We start from the raw sequence: 20450 nt of genomic DNA, 5'->3' as shown, positions 1-20450 counted from the left end.
ATAATGTAACTTGACGTTGTCTGAAAACACAGGGTGGCATTAATGCAGAGTAAAGAGAACAATTTCTACACTGACAACAACATTGTAAAGATAACTTTGAAAGACTTTAAGAACTCTGATGAATGCAGTGATGAAGCAAGCATGCTTCTACCTCCTGATACAGGATGGATGATGGACACAAGTCTTAGAGTGAGACATATATTTTTGGACTTTTGAACATGATCAGTAGGAACTTGTAATGCTTAACTATGTTTATTAGTTAAAAAACTTTTATGTTTTTATTTTTTTCCCAATGGAGGTAAGTAAAAGTAGAAGGGAGAAGAGAAAAAGAATATATTTTTGTCAGTTAAAATAAATAAATTAAATGAAAGCAAACAAATAAATGCCCAGAAATAGGGGAATGAAGGGACCAGAAATGGAACTCAGACTTTGGGAATTTTATGTTGATCTTTAGTCATTCATCAAAAGAGTTGCTTGAATAGCAATAGTCTTTCCTCACCAGAATTCCATTGATTTGGTTAAGAGGGAAAAAAGATAGTGTTTCTATGTATGCATTTATAGATTTCTGTGTATGTGTGTATATGTGCATCCATATAGTAAGGTAGCTAGGAGGTTCTTTGCTATTTTAGTTTTTGCAAGGCAATGGTGTTAAGTGGCTTGCCCAAGGCCACACAGCTAGGTAATTATTAAGTGTCTGAGGCCGGATTTGAACTCCTGACTCCAGGGCCAGTACTTCATCCACTGCACCACCTAGCTGCCCCTAGGAGGTTCTTTGGATGGATTGCTGGGTCTGGAGTCAGAAAGACTTAACTGAGTTGATTTCTGGCTTCTTATTCTAGCTACTGTGTGATCTTGGGCAAGTCCCTTAACTTTGATTGTCTCAGTTTCTCCTCCTGTAAAGTGAGCTAGAGAAGAAAATGACAACCCATTTCCATACTTTTGCCTAGAAAAATCCAAAATAGGGTGTTACAGAGTTGGATATCCACAGAAATAAATAATACATATACTAAAAATAATTAACATACAATTTTTCTTTGTGTGATTTTAAGTATGCTCTTTTGAGGATTTATCTCTCTTTTTCTTTCTCATTCTTCCCACCTCTTCCCTTTTGCTGGGGTCTCTCCAGTGTATCAGTAGTACCTTCATTTCCTTTTGCAAACTTAAAAGGTGATAAAAATTCATAGGCATGGGAAATGCCAGAGAATTTGCTGTAAGTTATTTCCCCACTTCACCCCCCCAAATCCTCATGATAGTTTTTAACTCTCCAAGTAAATTAGAGATGCCATGCAAAATATTCTCTACATATGATCACCTGGTTGTAGTTAAAATATTCCACTAGTCATAAGATTCTTTACAAAGGATATTCTATATCATAGAATTTTAGTATCTCACATCCCCTTAAGTAGAAAGGTTCTTCCATCTGTCTAATCTTAACTGCCTCCTCTTGAAATATGTAACATTATTTTCTAAATCTTATCAACTGTAGAGGAACAGATGAACACTTCACTATCATAATTTTTTTGAATCTGAGTTTTGAAATCCATTAGGTAGCCCTTTGGCTTCAATAAAGGTTTATAGTATTTAAGATCAGAGGCTGCTTTACAATCTTAAGTTTTCTGAATTATAACCATTCTCATACTTGAAAATTTCAATCAATCAGCAAATATTTTTTAAGCATCTACAACATGGCAGATACCGTACTAGACCTTGAGGATACAATTAATCAATAAATCAATAAATATTTATTAAGCCCTTATGGTACAGTGGATAGAATGCCAGACCTGGAGTATGTTCTGGAATACAAATTGGTCCTCAAACACTTATTAGCTATGTGACCATGCCCTGCTTGTCTCAGTTTCCTCATCTGGTAAAAGGAGAAGGATATGGCAAACTACTCGTGTCTTTTTCAAGAAAACCTCAAATTAGGTGACAGAGTTCAGAAATGACTGAACAGCAAAATATGCCAGTCCCTGTGCTGAGTATGTAAGTGAAACAATTCCTACTTGCAATGAATTCATGTTTTAGTGGAGGGATATGTAAGTACATATATAAATATTTACATATATATATATATATATCATAAACAAAATGAAAATAAATGCTTGTGAGCCCACTTTACTTTTTCTGTTACCTGTTAAAATGAGGAGACTTAGATACTCTAGGGTTAAATTACTAATAAGGAGTATAGTGATTTTTTTTTTAAACAAAATACTACTTCTGGGTCATTTGAGCAACAAGATGTAGAACTAAACAATATCTTATCTTCTTGACCTGTTAAACCCCACCAAAAAAGAAATTATGAGCTAATGACAAGAGAACTTTGTCTCAATATACTAGGATATACACAGAATCTAAAAGAATATTAAAAAACAAAACCTAACCCTGACCCTGAGTTCAATCAGCACCTTTCCCTTACCTTCTGGAGTAAGCATAGGGTTGAGTTGCCTTCCTTACCTGGACTCTCCCTTCCTTCTTTCCATTGCCACAGAGACTCTGCTCTAGGTCAAGGAAATTTGCTATTGCTAAGGCTATAACAGATAGCCAGTGAGGCCTCATATCTTCTGTAGCAAAAGATTGCTTGAGTTGGCCAGTTCTGAAGCACCAGGTGGCAAAGCTCTGAATTCCTGGTGCCAGGACAGATAACTTATACCAGTGCAGCAATTTGCTGGTGCCAGACCAGAGAACTAAGGAATAAAGAGAGAGAGACAGGTCACCAGGCTAGGACACCATGTTTGTGGGTGGGTGAGGGGGTTGCAGTACTTTACTAAAACTGAGGAAAAGAACACAGAAACCAATTGGGACCAGTTCTGACCTACACAAAAGTCACTAGAGGCAGAGAATAAGTTTGCTGAACTGTGAATTGTTCAATATGGGAGGAAGCTGAGATGCTTTCAAATTTAGTCCCTAAGGAAACCACCTTCAGAATGAATGGGGGAAAGTCAGTGGAAGCAAAAAAAAACAAAACAAAACAAAACAAAACCACAAAATCAGAAATTGCCAAAGATCTCAGTAAGAAGAGAACTGAAAAAAGACCTTGAATATAAGTAGATAAATAAAAAAAGAAATATTAACTGTAGAAGGAAATATGGCCTCTACATCTAATAAATATGTTTATATTAGGTATCTGTGCTTATTATTACAAAACAAAAGAAAATTATCCACCATTTGATGAGAGAGAAGACCCTGGAGAATGAAAGACCATGGAATCATAACACAGTGTATCTGAGTGGTCAAAAAGAGGAATGAGAATTACGAGAGCAGAATTTATGTCCTGGCCAGCAAAAGTAATGGGCAGAATAGAAAACTTGGCATCTGTGATGACAAGTCTCATCAGAGAGACAAAAAAGAGAATCATAAATTGTGAATACAAATATCTAGACAATAAGAAGAAAATATAATAATATTAAAAGGGAAATATACTCCTTATGCAAGAAAAACATACTGATCTCAAAGATGGATATGGTGAGATAGTCTAAGGATTATAATCTCCCAGAAGAACATGACCGTAACACCATGCAAGATATAATAGGTAAAAAAAACTGCCTAGAACTTCTCAACACAGAAAATTAAGTACTTATTTTTTTGTTTTTTCAAAGGAAATGGGGTTAAATGGCTTGCCCAAGGCCACACAGCTAGGTAATTATTAAGTGTCTGAGACCAGATTTGAATCTAGGTACTCCTGACTCCAGGGCCGGTGCTTTATCCACTGCGCCACCTAGCCTCCCCTAAATTAAGTACTTATTGAAAGAATTCACAGATAACTTCTAGAAAACAAATAAGTTGTACAAGAAGTCAGGAGAAAGACCTTCAAAACAATTGAAAGGAAATTCATAAAACTAGACTATTCTGCACCAATCAGAAATTGTAGGAGAAAATATGTTCTGAAGTGTAGAGGAGCTCAGGGTGAAGTACAGGCTGACTTAACCTAGAAATGTGAGCTTATCTGTAACTGAAATAAAAAGATGGATGTTCAATAATAAACAGATATTTGAAACATTTTTAGAACTTTTCCAAAAAGAACTGAAGAGATTATTGATTCTCAAATACCCCAAACTACAAATCCAAGAGGAGTGAATAAGTACAAACAGCACTTGTAACAGAGTGATAGCAGAAAGACCAGTAAGAAACTTCTTTCTAAATATATACAAGGAGACAGGGGTGAAGGTCAAAATCTTGTGGAGATGACAGAAATGGAACATTATGGGATCTGATGACAACTAAATGGATTAATGTTTATGTGGAACTGCATGCTGGGGGGGGTACATGCAAGTGGGAAGGGGAGTAGAGGAGGAGAGGAATTGGTGATGTGCCAAGTTCTAATTGAGAGCCAGCAATGAAGGGTAGGTATACCCTATGGTCTCAGAAAGAGAAGAACCTGCAGAGCAGTAGATGAGAATGAGGGGAAGGAATGAGACCTTGCTTTGGTAGTGGAAGTTTCCATTGATGAAAGCTCCTGTAGTTGAAGAAAAGTGTTGTGTGAAGGGAAATGGGGACCTTGTGCTAAGCGTGTCCTGGAAATTTGGGCTTGAAAAGTTTTTTTTTTTTTTTTTTTTTGCCATACTTTAGGAAGGAGGAGGAAGATTAGAACTCCTGGGAGCAATTGTCTCTGAAGGAGTAGAAGACCATGAATTTAGTGGGGAGACTGAGGTAAATAGATATCCAAGGAAGGGTAAAGAGTAATAGTGCATTGTATAATTAGAGATGAGGAAGATGAGGGGACCCTACAGTAACCTTCTATGGCATGTATAATAATTGTCATAATTTTTAGGGTGAGACACAATGGAAAAAGAATCTGTGGGGTAAGCTGTACAAAGCAATGGCATCTAGAAGAAACAGTCAAGAATGAAAACTGTGATTGGATAAGGAATACAGAGAAAAAAGGGATCAGATAATTATAGGGGGTCATGAATCAGAAAGAGGGTCTAGAGTGGATAGAAGTAAGGTAGAATAATGGAACTGAGTGGGAGAATCCTTTCTGAAAGAATTCTGAGAATATTTTAAAAAATAATGAACAGAGCTTGTTGAAGGGGAAAACAAGGAGGAATCTACTCGAGAAAGAAAACTGGGGTGGGGGATTATATATCCAGATAAAAGCCAGAGAGAAAAAGGAACTAATTAGCAAAACCCCAAAGGAAAGGGAATAACAAATGAGAGAAAAGAATCAGAAATGAGAAGAGAGTCAGAGGGAATGAGACCATCTTACAAAAAAGAGTAAAAGATGAAGGTGTTATGATGATGAACATTCATACAGTGAGGTCACATGATATGAGGGAAGAAATATTAAACTTGAAGATTCATTACATTTTATTGGAAAGAGCAACACATTTGGAGCTCAAATACTGGCCCTGACTTTTTTACATATGTGTCCTTAAGTCAATCACTAACTATTCCGGGCTTCAATTTTTATGTAATGAGAGCTGCTGAACTAGATGACTCCTATGGTCATTTCTGTCTCCAGATCTCTGAGTCTACAGTTTAATAGACACATGAGTTTGACTTCTGATCCTAGGTGGCCTTTGGCAGGTGAATTCATCTCTCTCTCTGAGCCACAGTGTTCTCATCCATGAAATTGGAATAATCATGCTTGTACTATCTACCTCCAAGCATTATTTGAGAGAAGTGGTTTGCAAACTTTTGAGCATATATTAAATGTACATTATATTTAGACAGTGCCATGTCCTTAAAGAATCCAAGTATCTTTGAACCTATCTTTTCCAATAAAAATTGTGTTACTCAAACATTATAAAATGAGAGGAATATTGTAATGATAGTCATGCCATTAGGAAAAGAAAAGTAACAAGAAAATAGTGTTTGCAACATGGTAGGTACTTAAATGCTTCTTGACGTGAAAAAATATTGAAATGATTCCTATGGGAAGAATAAACTGTTAAATGATAAAAACTTCTACAATCCCTAGATGTGTTTGGTTAAATAAAAATTTAAAGGAATTTTGCTTTTTCTTATAGGAAATAGAAAAAAGAAGGGAGAAAACCTGTAGCAATTAAAGAGGGTCCTTAATGAATTAGGGGTCTCTTGAATTTCAGGAGCACTTTTGGGGGGGGACAGTTCTTTCTACTAGGTATCTTCATTGGAAGGATGTTGTTAACTACTTTCTCTTGCTTATTATCTGGTCTCTACCAACAATTCCTCAGGTGTCAGACTTTTTTTAATGACAATTTTGCTCAGACTATTTGAGCATTTGAGTATTAATAGGATCATTACTTTAAGTCATATTCATTATTACCTCTAGGTTGTTTTTCTGTCCAACTTGGCACCTGGCCAATCATTCCTATCTTCTATTTAAGGCTATTTATCCACTCTTAGAGTCCATGTTATTATTCTCCTGTTTCTGTTGATTGTAACTTCATCCTACTGTTTAAAAATTGCTTGAGTTTTTAACATAATGAATTAGAACACTCAGCCTTTATTTTTATTCTCCAGTGAGAAGAGGGGATGTCCTAGCAGCTTGGAGTGGAATTCGGCCCCTTGTTATAGATCCTAAGTCTCAAGATACCAAGTCAATCTCTCGAAATCATGTTGTTGATACCAGTGAAAGTGGCCTTATTACCATAGCAGGTATGGAAAATTGAATTGGTGGTTCTTGAGACTCAGATGATGGCCTTCAATGAAAAGATCACAACTCGTGGGATCTGAATTAATGCCAATAAGAATGTCTGAATTATTGCCATTATTGCAATCTCAATATTGTTATGTTATATTGCCATAGGAACAATGACCAAGTGAATCACTTTATTACCAATAAACCTAATAACTTGTTAATTAAAAAATAAAAACTGGAGTAATTTGGCAGTCTGGTGACTTAATTGCTTATACAACTTGTTTTCAGGTGGAAAATGGACAACTTACCGTTCTATGGCTCAAGATGCCATAGATACTGCTGTCAAAAATCACAATTTTAAAGCAGGACCAAGTAAGACAGTTGGCCTTTACTTGCAGGGTGGTAAGGATTGGAGCCCTACTCTGTACATTAGACTGGTTCAGGATTATGGACTTGAAAGTGAGGTATGTGTTCTTTCCATTTCATCTCGTTCTTTGCTTAAATGAATATTGACAAGAATAAAATAACCAGAGTTTGGCCTCTCCAATAAAATAACCAGAGTTTGGCCTCTCCTGTGCAGAGTTACATTTGCTGAGTACACATTTATGAGTAATAGAATCCTATGGTACTCAATAAGCTTTAATATGAGAAAGACACAGAGACTGAGACTGAGAAAGAAACAGAGGAGAGATTATCTCTCTTTTATTCAGTGCACCTTACAACCTGAATTCTTTCCTTCCACATCAATTCTAGAAGAGATTATCTGGCTATATTTTCCCCTTTTATTTTATTTTTTTAAACCATCAGCCTGGCATTCCTAAGTTTGTTACTTTTCAAGACCAACTGAATTTATTCTGAAGCATCATTATTCACTGATAACAGTGATACATGCATCTTAGCTTTAGTGCTAGTCTAAGCATCCTGAGCTCATGAAGGATCCTCCCACACAATCAAAATCTAATACTCCCTAAACTGTTTTTTTTACATGTCCTGGGAGTACTTGACAAGAAGTCTTTACACATGCTTTTTGTTTTTTTTTTTCTTTTCACCTAGATGGTGCTGATATTCAAGGTCTTTGCTTAATGTGATTTCCTTTCTATAGGTGGCTCAGCATCTTGCTTCCACTTATGGTGACAGGGCCTATGAGGTAGCCAAAATGGCAAGTGTAACTGGAAAAAGATGGCCCATTGTTGGAGTGCGACTTGTGTCTGAATTCCCTTATATTGAAGCAGAGGTATGCGTTTGTTTGTTGTTTTCTTCAATGACCTATTTTCCCTTGATGTGTCTATGATGGATTCCACTCATGTTTTTTTGTGATTTTCCACATCCCCAAATTAAGATATTGCTGGTTCTAAGGTTTAGTCTTCTTGAATCTCTGAGAGAATTTGAAATAAGTGACCATACAATTGTGGTCTTTTTAGTTACCTTTTCCATTTAATTCTAAAATTTGGGGGGATAGTGATGGTAATATGAAGTACAGCATTTACAAAATAGTGATGAGATTCTGTCATTCAAGGAAAAGTTTGTCACTGCTAACATTAAGCTTTTCCAAACCACTTTAATTCATAGTGAATTCTTACTCTTCTTATCTCCTAGCACCTATCTGTATTACCCATTTTATTCATAATCACATACTATCTTGTGATATTTCTTATGACAGGTTAAATGTTTTCATGTGTTTAGGAAATGTCTGCTAAAAATAAATATTAATTCCTTGAGGGGCAGGGATATAATCTTAAATTTCTTTTGCATCCTCCATAACACCCAACACAGTGTTTTGCATACTGTGTACTCAATAAATAATCCGTTGCTGATATAGTACTAGTTTTTAACGCCATCATAAGGAATGTATTGTGTCCATACATACATATATTACACACACACACACACACACACACACACACACACACACATGTCTTAACATCTGGTTATTTACAACCCAGGACAAGAAATACAATGTAGATTAAATTAAAGAAGTTTTCAGATCATAGGGGATTGGATAGGATAAGAGTTATAGATCATAGATTGTAAACTAGAAGGGACCTCAGAAGTCACATATTATCCTGATCCTTCTGTTTTACATATGAAGAAACTGAGGACTAAGATCTCACAGTTCCAGGATCTGAATCCTATGCTCTGACAGAGACTAGTTGCTCTTTCCACTATATCTAACCAAAGAGCAAATAAAGGAATTGGAAGAATGCAAATATATATTATGTATAAGCAGTGGATACTTACCTTTCTGCACATGTAATAAGATGGCAAATGGGAGGGAGGGGGAGATTTGCATATTTGTAAAATGTTACAAATTATATTGAGAGTAAAGCTACTCCTTTTCCAGAAAGTCAACTTTTTAAATTATGGTTTGTCAGGAAGATTAAAGTCATGGGTATCAAGAATATAAAACCAAGGGGTCAGCTTGGTGGCACAATGAATAGAGCACCAGCCCTGGAGTCAGGAGGACCTGAGTTCAATTTCGGCTTCAGATACTTAATAATTACCTAGCTGTGTGAACTTGGACAAGTCACTTAACCCCATTGCCTTGCCAAAAAAAAAAAATAAAACCAAACTTTTCTTTTCATCTACATGAATGTTTATGTGGGGATTGTTTGTACATAGTCAATTGTCTTTTAACCTTGGGATACAAAATAACTTTTATTTGAAAATGTCAAAAACAGGTAAAATATGGAATCAAAGAATATGCATGCACTGCAGTAGATATGATTTCTCGCCGCACTCGACTTGCATTTCTGAATGTCCAGGCTGCAGAGGAAGCTCTACCTAAGATTGTTGACCTGATGGGAAGGGAACTAAATTGGAGCGACGATAAGAAAAGGGTATTAAACACAGAATTTTACCACCACATTTCTCCAAAAAGCACATTGGTTCCAAATAAAACACTTGTCTACTCTGTTGTGCTAGTGATATTAGAGCATTCTCCATTAGATTTTTATGCATTTTCACTGAAAACCCTCTTAGAATGTACCAAGATGTAAAGTTACCATTTTCTGCCAATTTACCTTTTTCCCTTTGATAGCAAAATAGTTTTTTTTTTAAGATGATTCTCTTAATAAGCAATATGAAATGATGGCCCCATTCCTAGACTTTCAAGTACTTATTCAGAGAAGCCTCATTTTAGATCCCCTATCCTCAGGCCCAAAGAAAGCCAATTTATTCTAAGACAGGGTTTAGATATAAAGAAGTGTCTTACATATCACTATTAGGGATAAATCTAGCTTAGTATGGTGTCTTGTAGGAAAGTTTTTTGGTACTTTATTTTCATTGATTTCAATTAGCCCCAACCATAGTTATTTTCAGTAGTTTCACAGATTTACTTGTCTGTCTTGATACTATTGCAACACATATAGCAAATAGAACCACTTTAAAATCAGTCTGTTTAGCTTTAGCACTAAATAATTGGTGATAAGGGGAAACAATAGAATAATTCATCATATCCAGAATAGAATTCATTGTTTTTGCTCTAAACCCTTTTTACATATTTCCTTATTCTGAGGGCACCAACCTGGCAACTCAGGTTTGCAAAATCTGAGTCATTTGGGGATGATTTTTCCTCATTCCATATAGCCAAATGGTTGCTAAGGCTCTTCAATTCTACCTCTGCAATATTTTTGTCTATTATTCATATGATTATAGGGCTAGTTGGGGGCTAGCATCATGGAAGCATAACTAGGTAGATTCCTATCCCTGGAGTCAAGAATATCTGAGTGAAATTCTGGGCTCATACATCACTAGTTGTGTGACACTGAGCAAGTTGCTTAGCCTCTGTCTACCTTAGTTTTATGAACAGAAAAAATGGGCATCATCATAACATCTACCTCACAGGTTTATTGTATTAAAATTAATGTTTGTAAAGAACTTGCCTTCCATATCATAGGCATTTAATAAAAACTTATCATCCTTCCTTTCCCTTTGTTTTCATGGGTTAGTAAATTTAAAATTGGAATGAACCATAAAAGTATTTGAGTTCAGCTCCCTTATTTTGCATATGAAGAAACTGAGGCTTACAGAGGATGAGTGAATCAGGATTTGAACTGAGTCCTCCGGACTCTAAATCCTGACTTTCACTAGCAAGCTGCCTTTTATCTGAACTGTTCTAATATTCTTCTTTCTTCTAGTCTCTCTCATCTCTAATCTCTGATCCACTTAACTGCTGAGTTCATATTCCTGAAGGATAGATCTAACTCCATTACCCTCCCTCCACCCCTACTCAGGAACATCCATTGGCTCCCCTTTACTTCTAGGATTAAGCATAAACTTTTATTTAGCATTGAAAGCCAAACAACAGTTGCTGCCATCGTCCCCCATTCCTTTGTATTTGTTTTGTATGTGGTCTGCATTTATCTGTATTTATGTCTTTACCCTGGGAAATACAAGCTCCTTGAGGGCAAACATTATTTTCTTTTTGTCTTTATAATCCTAATATTTTGTAGAGTGCCTAGCTGAGAGTAAATGCATAATCAATGTTTTTTGAATAAATGAATGAATGCTGGCTGCTTGTAACCATAGTTGTCAACATATTGTGAATGATGTAATCAGAATGTTTTACTGGGTCACAATTCTTCTGATTCTTACATTAAAAATAAAATTCAACAAACATTTATTTAACTTATACTATGTGCAAAACAGTGTTAAACATAAAGAAAAAAGGTTCTATTTTTCTGTACTTCTGCATGTGTATAAACATATTTTTAATACAAAAGTGGGGCAAGTGTACGAAGGAGAGATCCAGGCCAAGAGAAATATGAGAAAGGAAAGAGAGAACAAATGAAATGCTAAACAGAGAAAGTGGTACTGAAACTAAGGGACAAAAGGTATAGAGAAAGTCTAAGCTTTATGGAAGGGCTTGAAGCATAGGGTTAAGCCTTTTGTTTATAATTATTCTGCACCTAATATGTGCTGAAAAATGTCTATTAATCATTTCTCAAACTTTTACCTCCAACACACTCAAGGAATGAGAATTCAAAGTAAATCCGCTGTCTCCCAGGGGGTGGAATGTGACCAGTCTAGTTCAAGGAATTCTCTTCCTCCATCTCACCTCCCACAGTCTGAATTCCTGGCTCAAATTGACTCAGAATCTCCTCATAACCAGATTTCAGGGCTCTCATTCTATTCCTGAACATTCAGATCATTCCAACCATAACTTTGGGATGAATCAATAAACTATAGCCCTTCTATATTGTGGAAATTTAGGAATGGCACAAGAACACCTATCTCTCTATATAGTTTTGAGAAATACCCAGGGGTTACAGTGGCACCAGGGACTAATTTGACTAGTACAATTTTTTGAACATTTTCAAAAAAAAATTGATGGATGGGTAGATGCATTTATAAGATGATGACTGAAAAGATCCTATTCCATTCCTTGATCTTATTTTTTCACTACTTCTATCAAAGTATTAATGCCAGATTCCTGCATTCTTATATCACACTGTGAATTCATTTTCACTCCTTATGAAGTGATAAGCATTGCACCATCTTAAGAACTTCTTAAACCATTGCTTAAGTTTTTGTTATTAAACCATTACTAGCTAACTTTATATATCAGATGTCACAGACACCAGATATAATACACACACACACACGTGTGTGTGTGTGTATGTGTGTGTATGTATATATAATCCTTTATTTCTTAGAAAGTTTTGAAAATGAATTTTAGTTTTGAAATTTCCTCTCCTTGACAATAGGAACTATTTCATATTTGTCTTTTGTGCCTCTTTTGATTTATATGGTGCTGGACACATGTATACTGGGGATTTGATCTGTGTTTTAGGAGGAACTTGATGTTGCAACAAAATTTCTATACTATGAAATGGGATACAAGTCTCGGTCAGAACAGCTAACGGACAGTTCTGAAATTAGCCTACAGCCTGCTGATATAGAGAGGTACATCTGCTACTACCTTTTAAATTTTCCTTCACTTTGACTTTAAAAAAATTTCTAATATGACTAAAGTTTTTCATTAACGATCATTATTTTTCAGGTACAAAAAGAGATTTCATATGTTTGATAAAGAGCAAAAAGGCTTTATTACCATAATTGATGTTCAGCGTGTGCTCGAGGTAACCTTTTTTGTTTGGACTTTGAAAATCTTTAATAAAACTAAAATAAAGCTACAATTCATGACTAATTAATTCTACCTCTACTTTTTTTTTCATTTAGAGCATTGATGTTCAAATGAATCCAAATACACTACATGAAATTCTCTGTGAAGTAGATTTGAATAAAAATGGATTGGTTGAACTCAATGAATTTTTACAGGTGAGTTGTGGCTGGGTTTTAGTTTGTTTTGGGTTTTTTTTTTGATAAATGACAAAAAGAAATTTTAATGAACTAAAAATATTTGCTTCTTATCTTTGAATGATCATAATATTTACCTTGTTCCAAGAGATAGACTGCTCAGTACACATAGTTGGTATTGCCTTTTACCATTGAGAAACAATGTAGGTTAAAGTCAGAAATGCATGCATATGGGACATGTGTGCGTGTGTGTGTGTGCACATGCGCATGTGTGTGTATGTTTTTGAACTGGACCTGTGATTTGATGGAATTAAAGAACTGTCTGCTAAGAAAACTCCCTTTTCCAATGAGAATCAATACCTTCTTTTCAGCTTATAGTATTAAAGAATTGCCTAGTTATCTGATTGGTTAAGTGAGTTAGCCAGGGTCATTCAGTTAGAAGTGAGACTTAAACCTGGTCTTCCTGGCTTCAAGATTTTCTTTTTATCCACTACAATATGCTATACATATGTGTATATGTGCACATCCATCTCTTTTCATACACATACACATACACATGCATATACATAGATATATATGTTTTGATATGTTGACTATATATATAGTCAACATATCAAAACATTTTGAGGGGTTGAGGAAGGAGGGTAGCAGAAATAGTTGTTTTGGGGAGAAATCAGAAAAAAGCCTCTATCTGCCTATACTGTATTTGTGAATATAGAAAAATCAGTATTCATAGCTTTATCAAATAATCTGTATGAGTTAATGAAGAGCCTCTGTGATGGATAACATTTTTTTTTTTTTTTTTTAGTTTTTGCAAGGCATTGGGGTTAAGTGGCTTGCCCAAGGCCACACAGCTAGGTAATCATTAAGTGTCTGAGGTCAGGTTTGAACTCAGGTCCTGCTGACTCCAGGGCCACTGCTCTATCCACTGCGCCACCTAGCTGCTCCTCTGAACATTTTTCTTAAGATTATTTGTATTTCTCATAATTATATTAATAAATCACATAAATGTTTTGGGTCATTTAGATTAACCATGGGCTCTGCCTAGACTCAGGAGCATATTTTTAAAAAAAATGAATAAATAGGGGCAGCTAGTTGACATAGTGAATAGAGGACTGACCCTGGAGTCAGAAGGACCTCAGTTCAGATGTGGCCTCAGACACTTAATAATTAACCTAGCTGTGTGACCTTGGGCAAGTCACTTAACCCCATTGCCTTGCAACCCCCCCCCCCCCCCAATGAATCAGTGTTCCTTTTTAGAGCCCTCATTGCCCAACTTTATTGGACATCATAACCAACATGTCTTTAGATTCATTTAATACCATAGATATGCATTAAGTAGCACATAAAAAAAACTGTGTTATGATCTTGTAATGGTTAGTTATGCTTTAAGAACCTTGAAAAGCAAAATAAAGGGGAAAGTGTATGCTTTAACTTCAAAAATGTGTGTTTTAATTTCAAGACCATATCCATGATTGGTATATATTTCAAATATCTACATTATTTGTAATTCCATATTTGGGTCCCAATTCTTTAATATTTTAATTGATGATAGGAGTATCACATTTCCACTCTATAAGAAAACTGGACATAATTAAGATCATTAATCATCACAAATATCTCTTAATGAAGGAAATAAAGATGACCAACACTGTATTTGTATCTGTCTGCCTCACTCCACTTATAGGAAGAGTTTATTTGTACCTTACTAGCTAGGTTTGTTTTTGTAGTATTTCTTGGGCAGGTATTTCAAATGACTGCCAGGTCTTTGCTGCATCATGGCAATGATGAATGCTGAACATGAGATAAATTAATGCTGGGGATTTTGGTCAATGTCAGCCCTTTCTTCACTGTGTCAAGTTAAACAAACAAGATCAAGGCAAAGGAAATGGTAATTGTCTCTCTGGAGATGAGCTGCAGATAAGAGCATTGTTGAATCTAAATGTAGAAAATTTCCACAGGTTGTGTCCAGCATTACAAAAAAGAGTTTCATTCCTGTAAAATCTAGTTCTTTAACCAAGGCAGTCTTCAAAATAAATCAAAGTCATCATTTTAACTTTTAAAATGTAAACCACATAATACCTTTTCTTTATATAATTTTCAGGAAAATTTTTTAAATTTTTACATATTTTTGGAAAATGTTTCATCAAATAAAATCATGTAATTTCTCCCATGTTAAAAATACTTTAAAAATTTATTGTTGAAAAAAATTAACATTTGCATTGCACAAGAAGACAAGTCTTTCTTCACAAAAATCACTACCCCATTTTATTGATAAGAGTACAGAGATTCAGTGATGTTGAACAATTTTCCCACATTGATATGGGGAATGAGCATCAGAGTCAGAATTTGAACAGAGGTCTTCTGACTCCAGGATTACTGTACTTTAATATCTGTTTTTTTTTTTAACAGTTAAATATCTCTTTCCTAGGATATATAGAAATCTGTAATTGTTTATCTAAAAACCTGTGTGCTTTCAAAATTCTTTGGATGTGGATGTGGATATTCTAGATATGATATCATATTCAAACTGTCTCTGGTTAAAAAAAAGATAATTTTCATTAAGATGGTCATTTGTTGCAAGAGTTTAAGGTACTTATAGATTCAAAGTCTAAGCAATAAACTATTTATAGAAGTTTGTGTTTTACATCTTTAGCTGTTGAAACACTAGAAGAACCAGAAATTAAGAATACGTCAAAGGATCAAGCTGTGTCATTAGATATAGTAGGATGAAAATTTTTATTTCCAATTAAAATTATATATCTGCTTGTAATTTTTTGTTTAAAGAGCCTTTAAATAGATAAGAGAAATTAAAGAAAATTAGGTTAAAATTATAGAAAAGGTTTAAAAATTCTTGCCAGTTTATATACTTGATCCTTCTAGTATTTTAATAGTTTGTGCCAAATAATGAACATGGGATGTATTCTCTAAAATGGTCGGTGATTGAAAACAAAGTCTGTCTTATAACCCCTAATGTACCTCTTTCTTTTTAACATAGCACAGATTCTAGCTTAATGTAAAAATAGAATTAAAAAACCTTTCATTTTTCTGAAAATAGCTTAGATCTGAAGATATATAAATTTATCTTCTTGATTTTATTGACTATAAAGACTATTTCAAGATGATCCTTGTTTGGAGCAGTCATAGATATATGTACACAACTTTTGTGTACTGAATTTACAGGCTCTATTTCAGTTAGATAACCAAACCTTTGAAATGATGCCTTGTATAAAACTGTCTTTAGTGTTAGGATCTGAATAGTCCCATTTCATTCCCTGAAAGTTGTTAATATATAAAAGGGATGAAATGTGCAATCTTAAAATGTATAAATGTAATAAGGAGCACTGTGGTCAGTTGTATTTCAAATGTGGAGAATGACTAGAGCTATCAAGAAATAAAAAGGATCAACTTTAATGGACTTGCTCATTCCATCAGTGCAACAATCAGGCACAATTTTGGGCCTTCCGTGATGGAGTATACCATCTGTATCCAGAGAAAGAATTGTAGAGTTTGAACAAAGACCAAAGACTATTACTTTTAATTTTTTTAAAAAAATTATCTTATGTAATTTTGCTCTCTTATACTTTATTTTTCTTACTTAAGGATATGATTTCTCTCTCATCATATTCAATTTACATCAGTGCATACCATGGAAACAAGGTGGAGGGGAGGGAAGCAAGATTAGGGGAAAAACTGTCAAATTCAAAATAAATAAAATCTCTAAAAGTAAAAAAGAAAAGAAAAAAGAAATTAAAAAATTATTGGGGAGGATAGGAGGAAAAGTAAATCATAATAAACTAGCAAGTCTTGGTCAGGAAAAAGAAAAAACCCACACACAACGTAATTGCCTACTTTCTGCACAAAAAAGTCTTTGCCAGCATGAGTGCAGATAATTTTGAGACTAATTCTAATTTTATCCTTTGGATAAAGAAAGAATTAAATTAAATCTGAGCTGTAGAGTTTATTAATTCTTTAAGGTACATCTTTGGGCCCAGATTCAAGGACTTAAAGGAAAATTACTTTGAAAAGTCTTTTAAGGATTTTTACTTTAGAAATATTAAAGGAGTCAAGTACAGTATCATTCATCCCTATGCCCCCTGTTAAATATGGGGTCATTGGTAACTCTGGATTGCTTTGTCTTTATCTTATCTTTAGTATAGCTAAATTTCATTTTTACAAATGAAATTTAAAATCCAATATTTAAGATATTCTCAAACACTCAAGTGTTTTGAACACATAGTGGGACAACAAGTAAGGCTGACTTTCAAAGATGTTTCTGTAGAAATGATGATTTACCTGCCCTCCTGTTTGAAATTCTCTAAAATGGAGGCATTTTTTTTTGCTTCTGTTGTCTGTAGTGCCTGCTACAGTTTTTTGAAAGAAAACTCATTTATCTCCATTTTTGTAACCATTAAACTGCTGTTCAGAATTGAATGAGCTGCCCTGATATGTCTCTGTGTGTGTGTGTGTGTGTGTGTGTGTGTGTGTGTGTGTGTGTTTGTATTTTAACTTATTGACTGCTGTTTCTTCTAGCTGATGAGTGCTGTTCAAAAAGGAATGGTATCTGGAAGCCGTCTGGCAATACTTATGAAGAGTGCTGAAGAAAGCCTGGGTTCAAGATCTCCCATTCCAGTGGATCGGAGTTGTGGAGGATTGTGAGTCTGAGCAGTTCACAAAAACTAACAAAAACAGAAACAACAACAACAACAACAACAGAGCACCATGCTAGAAGCAACTAGAAACAACTCTTACTTCTCCAAACTAGTGGATATGTATAGCTGCTTTTTTTTTAAATCACTGGGAAACATTCCAAAGCTCTAAGATATCTCTCTGTATGCCTTTGATTTGTATTCGCCTTTTAACATAGCTTATAAAAAGAGAGGGTATTTTACCTTTATTTTTCATGCAGATTTCAATACTATTCTTCTGGCCTGTTAGACTGGACATGCTTTTCTCAGTTCTGAAAGCAGAATGTTTTGGCAGAAATTCAAGGAAGAACTTGGAATAGATTTGCTGACACATAGCTTGTGTTCATTAAACTTTTAGATAGCCTCTACTCTTGAAAAAGAAGGGGCATGCAGAATGACCCCTTTGGAAATGGTAGTATTTCTGAGGATTTCCTCCTCCTACCTTGTTCCCACTGCTGCCTCACATTCACAATATTGTTCAATTTTCTATCTCAGGTGTGACTGCCAAAACTAAAAAAAAGTTTAGATGTGGTTTCAGGAATAAGTCACAAAGAGAAACTCTGAAAGCTTCCCAACTCACAGGTATAGATAAGGATAGCATTGACATTTACCGAGTCTTACAGTGATAGTTTCATCTTAGCAATTCATTTTTTTAAGTGACTGCTGTTTTGTTTTGTTTTTTTCTTTTTTGACTGCTGAAGATGCCAGGAAGATCCTTGGTTTCCTTGCTTTGAGATTAGCATGGAAGTGGCACATTTGGATGTAACAAAGATGAGCCCAAATTTTCTTTCTCTTTCTAGTAGGTCTATAGTGGTAGAAATGTATTTCTAAAAGCACAGGTGTCAAGTCCCAGATCTTACCTTTGAGGTAGCTCATGATATTGTCTAATATTGATTTAGTCTGAGCCCTGTTGCACTGGTATTTTGCTCACTTAGGAAAAGAAACAGCACAGAAACTAGAAATAAATATCTTAGTTTGCTCTAATTCTAAATATTAACCACAAGCACAGAGTTATCGTTTTTTAAAAAAAATCCTTACAAATATTTTCCCCTTTGTCCTCGAAAAGAAAAACCCTGGCATTTTACATAAGGATAGTTTGGGACTATTTTTGCAACAACTTGGTTGTAGTTGTGCTCCCTTCATCTGGTAATTTGTTCCTTGGCCTTCCCAGTGTGAATTGAACCCATACAAGCTTTTTCAAAGATCAGGTTCTGTATATAGAAGGAAATATCACACTTTGATGGAAGCTTTTACCACCCTGATTGGAAATCTTAGTTATAAAAACTGGTTCACAAATTGACAAACCATAGCACAGCAGTGTTTTCTGTTAGCATAAGATTGGATCTTAATGCCTCTCTCTGTCAACTCTTTAGTATTTATGTCACCATTAAGACTCCAAATGGTGAAATTCAAAAAACTGTATTATGCATCAAAATACAATTTAAAAAAAAGACCATTTAAATTCTGTAAACATTTATTAAGGGTTTACTACTTGTAAGACATTGTACAAGGCTACAGAGATGGAAAACAACCTGCCCACAAGACACTTAAGTTCATACATTTACCACAAGGGAGTATGAAACTAAGACTAAAGTAATGCTATTTCAGAAGTCAATGTGATATTCTTTTCTTTCAAAGTTCCTATCAATATTTTTAATAAATGGTGACCAACAGGGCAATTCAGCAGTGCCCTCAAAACATAATACATTTTTCTGTCTAAAGCTAAGTAAGCTCCAACAGATATAAAATTTATTTTTAAAAATATATTTTTAAGTATATGTGACTCTAGAATGAAATATTATAATATTGTATTTTGGTTTTCCTCTCTTTTTCTTCCTCCAGTTAAATCAAGATAATGATGACTTGTATCTCCCTGAACCTAATACAGTAGGAAACTGACATCTTTTGCTTAGGAATCCATAGATTCTTTTGCCAGATCTGCATTTGTTAAATAGTCCTTGTGCATGTATAGCTGTGTGTGAGGTCTTGTATCAGTTTTCTCCTAAAATCTGCTGATTCTGAACCTGTACTTCTTCACAAGTTCCAGAAAATGGTCTTGGGAATCAGCTGGTGCCAACCTTTTTTTTTAAACTGTGAACAAAACATAACAAGCATTTTGCTTCATATGTAAATTAACATTTGCCGGGTTATCAGATAATAACTTTTGGAAAAATCAAGACCTTCCTGAAACCTATTCTAGTTTGTCTTACAAAGTGACTTCTGAGATCCTTTTTAAAGGAGTTCAGCTAAAAAAAAATCCTGTCTGTAGTGAAAACTTTTTAGACTAAGGTTAAAAATAAACCCCCACTATAGTTATAGCAATAGTGATGATATAAGACCAATTTTTAGGCCATAGCAGTCTGACAAATAACTCATATACCCTTTTTTTGCTTTCAATCAATGTATTGTAAGTGGAACCTCAGAATTGTTTACTGCATGCCCCCTTTTTCTGCTTTAAATTCTGGCTTTGTTTGGTCTTTCTTCTTGGTATGTGGAATGCTAGCTGTCCCTTGCATTCTGGCAAAAACCTTATTCTTATTTTCTGATGGGTTAAAAAATACAAGAGATGATCATTGAATTAATTATCCCGCATTTTATGTATTTAAGAAAAAGCTATTGGCTTATGAATGTAATAATGGTGAAGCCAATACAGTTGTATCTTTGTACTATTTTTGCATTATTTCAGTCCTATGGGTGGTCCAGGGGAAAAACCGTCCTTACTGTGTGTGAAACCAGAAACAAAATACCAACAGCTACAAGCTCTGTGCTGGCCTGGATAGACATACTGCATGTTTTTACATGTGGCACTTTTATGTATTATGTTAGGTTATTGTTCTAGATTGGACTGTTAAATACTGTGTTTGAGGCCGGGTTGTCATTTTTATAACTGTCTTGGTGTTTTATTGCCATTATTTATTACTTTTGATATACAGAATGAGCTGTAT

The 20450-nt window shown here is 34.8% G+C and overlaps 1 protein-coding gene across 5 annotated transcripts in view; it reads left to right on the top strand.

The window, feature by feature from the left end:
• GPD2 (glycerol-3-phosphate dehydrogenase 2) overlaps positions 1-17642 on the top strand; it is a 205321-nt gene extending 187679 nt beyond the window's left edge. For all 5 annotated transcript variants that reach the window (XM_074215955.1, XM_074215952.1, XM_074215954.1 and 2 more), the window contains exons 10-17: positions 6442-6576; positions 6848-7023; positions 7662-7793; positions 9238-9396; positions 12351-12463; positions 12561-12639; positions 12740-12838; positions 17351-17642. In XM_074215955.1, the coding sequence (XP_074072056.1) occupies positions 6442-6576; positions 6848-7023; positions 7662-7793; positions 9238-9396; positions 12351-12463; positions 12561-12639; positions 12740-12838; positions 17351-17476 (1019 nt within the window). In that variant the 3' untranslated portion in view covers positions 17477-17642. The remainder of the gene's footprint in view (positions 1-6441; positions 6577-6847; positions 7024-7661; positions 7794-9237; positions 9397-12350; positions 12464-12560; positions 12640-12739; positions 12839-17350) is intronic.
• The last annotated feature ends 2808 nt before the right edge of the window (positions 17643-20450 follow it).

The sequence above is a fragment of the Macrotis lagotis genome, chromosome 1 (genome assembly GCF_037893015.1).
Source record: "Macrotis lagotis isolate mMagLag1 chromosome 1, bilby.v1.9.chrom.fasta, whole genome shotgun sequence".
Taxonomy (NCBI): domain Eukaryota; kingdom Metazoa; phylum Chordata; class Mammalia; order Peramelemorphia; family Peramelidae; genus Macrotis; species Macrotis lagotis.
The sequence above is the reverse complement of the archived record's forward strand: the minus strand, read 5'-3'. Positions and strand labels throughout refer to the sequence as shown.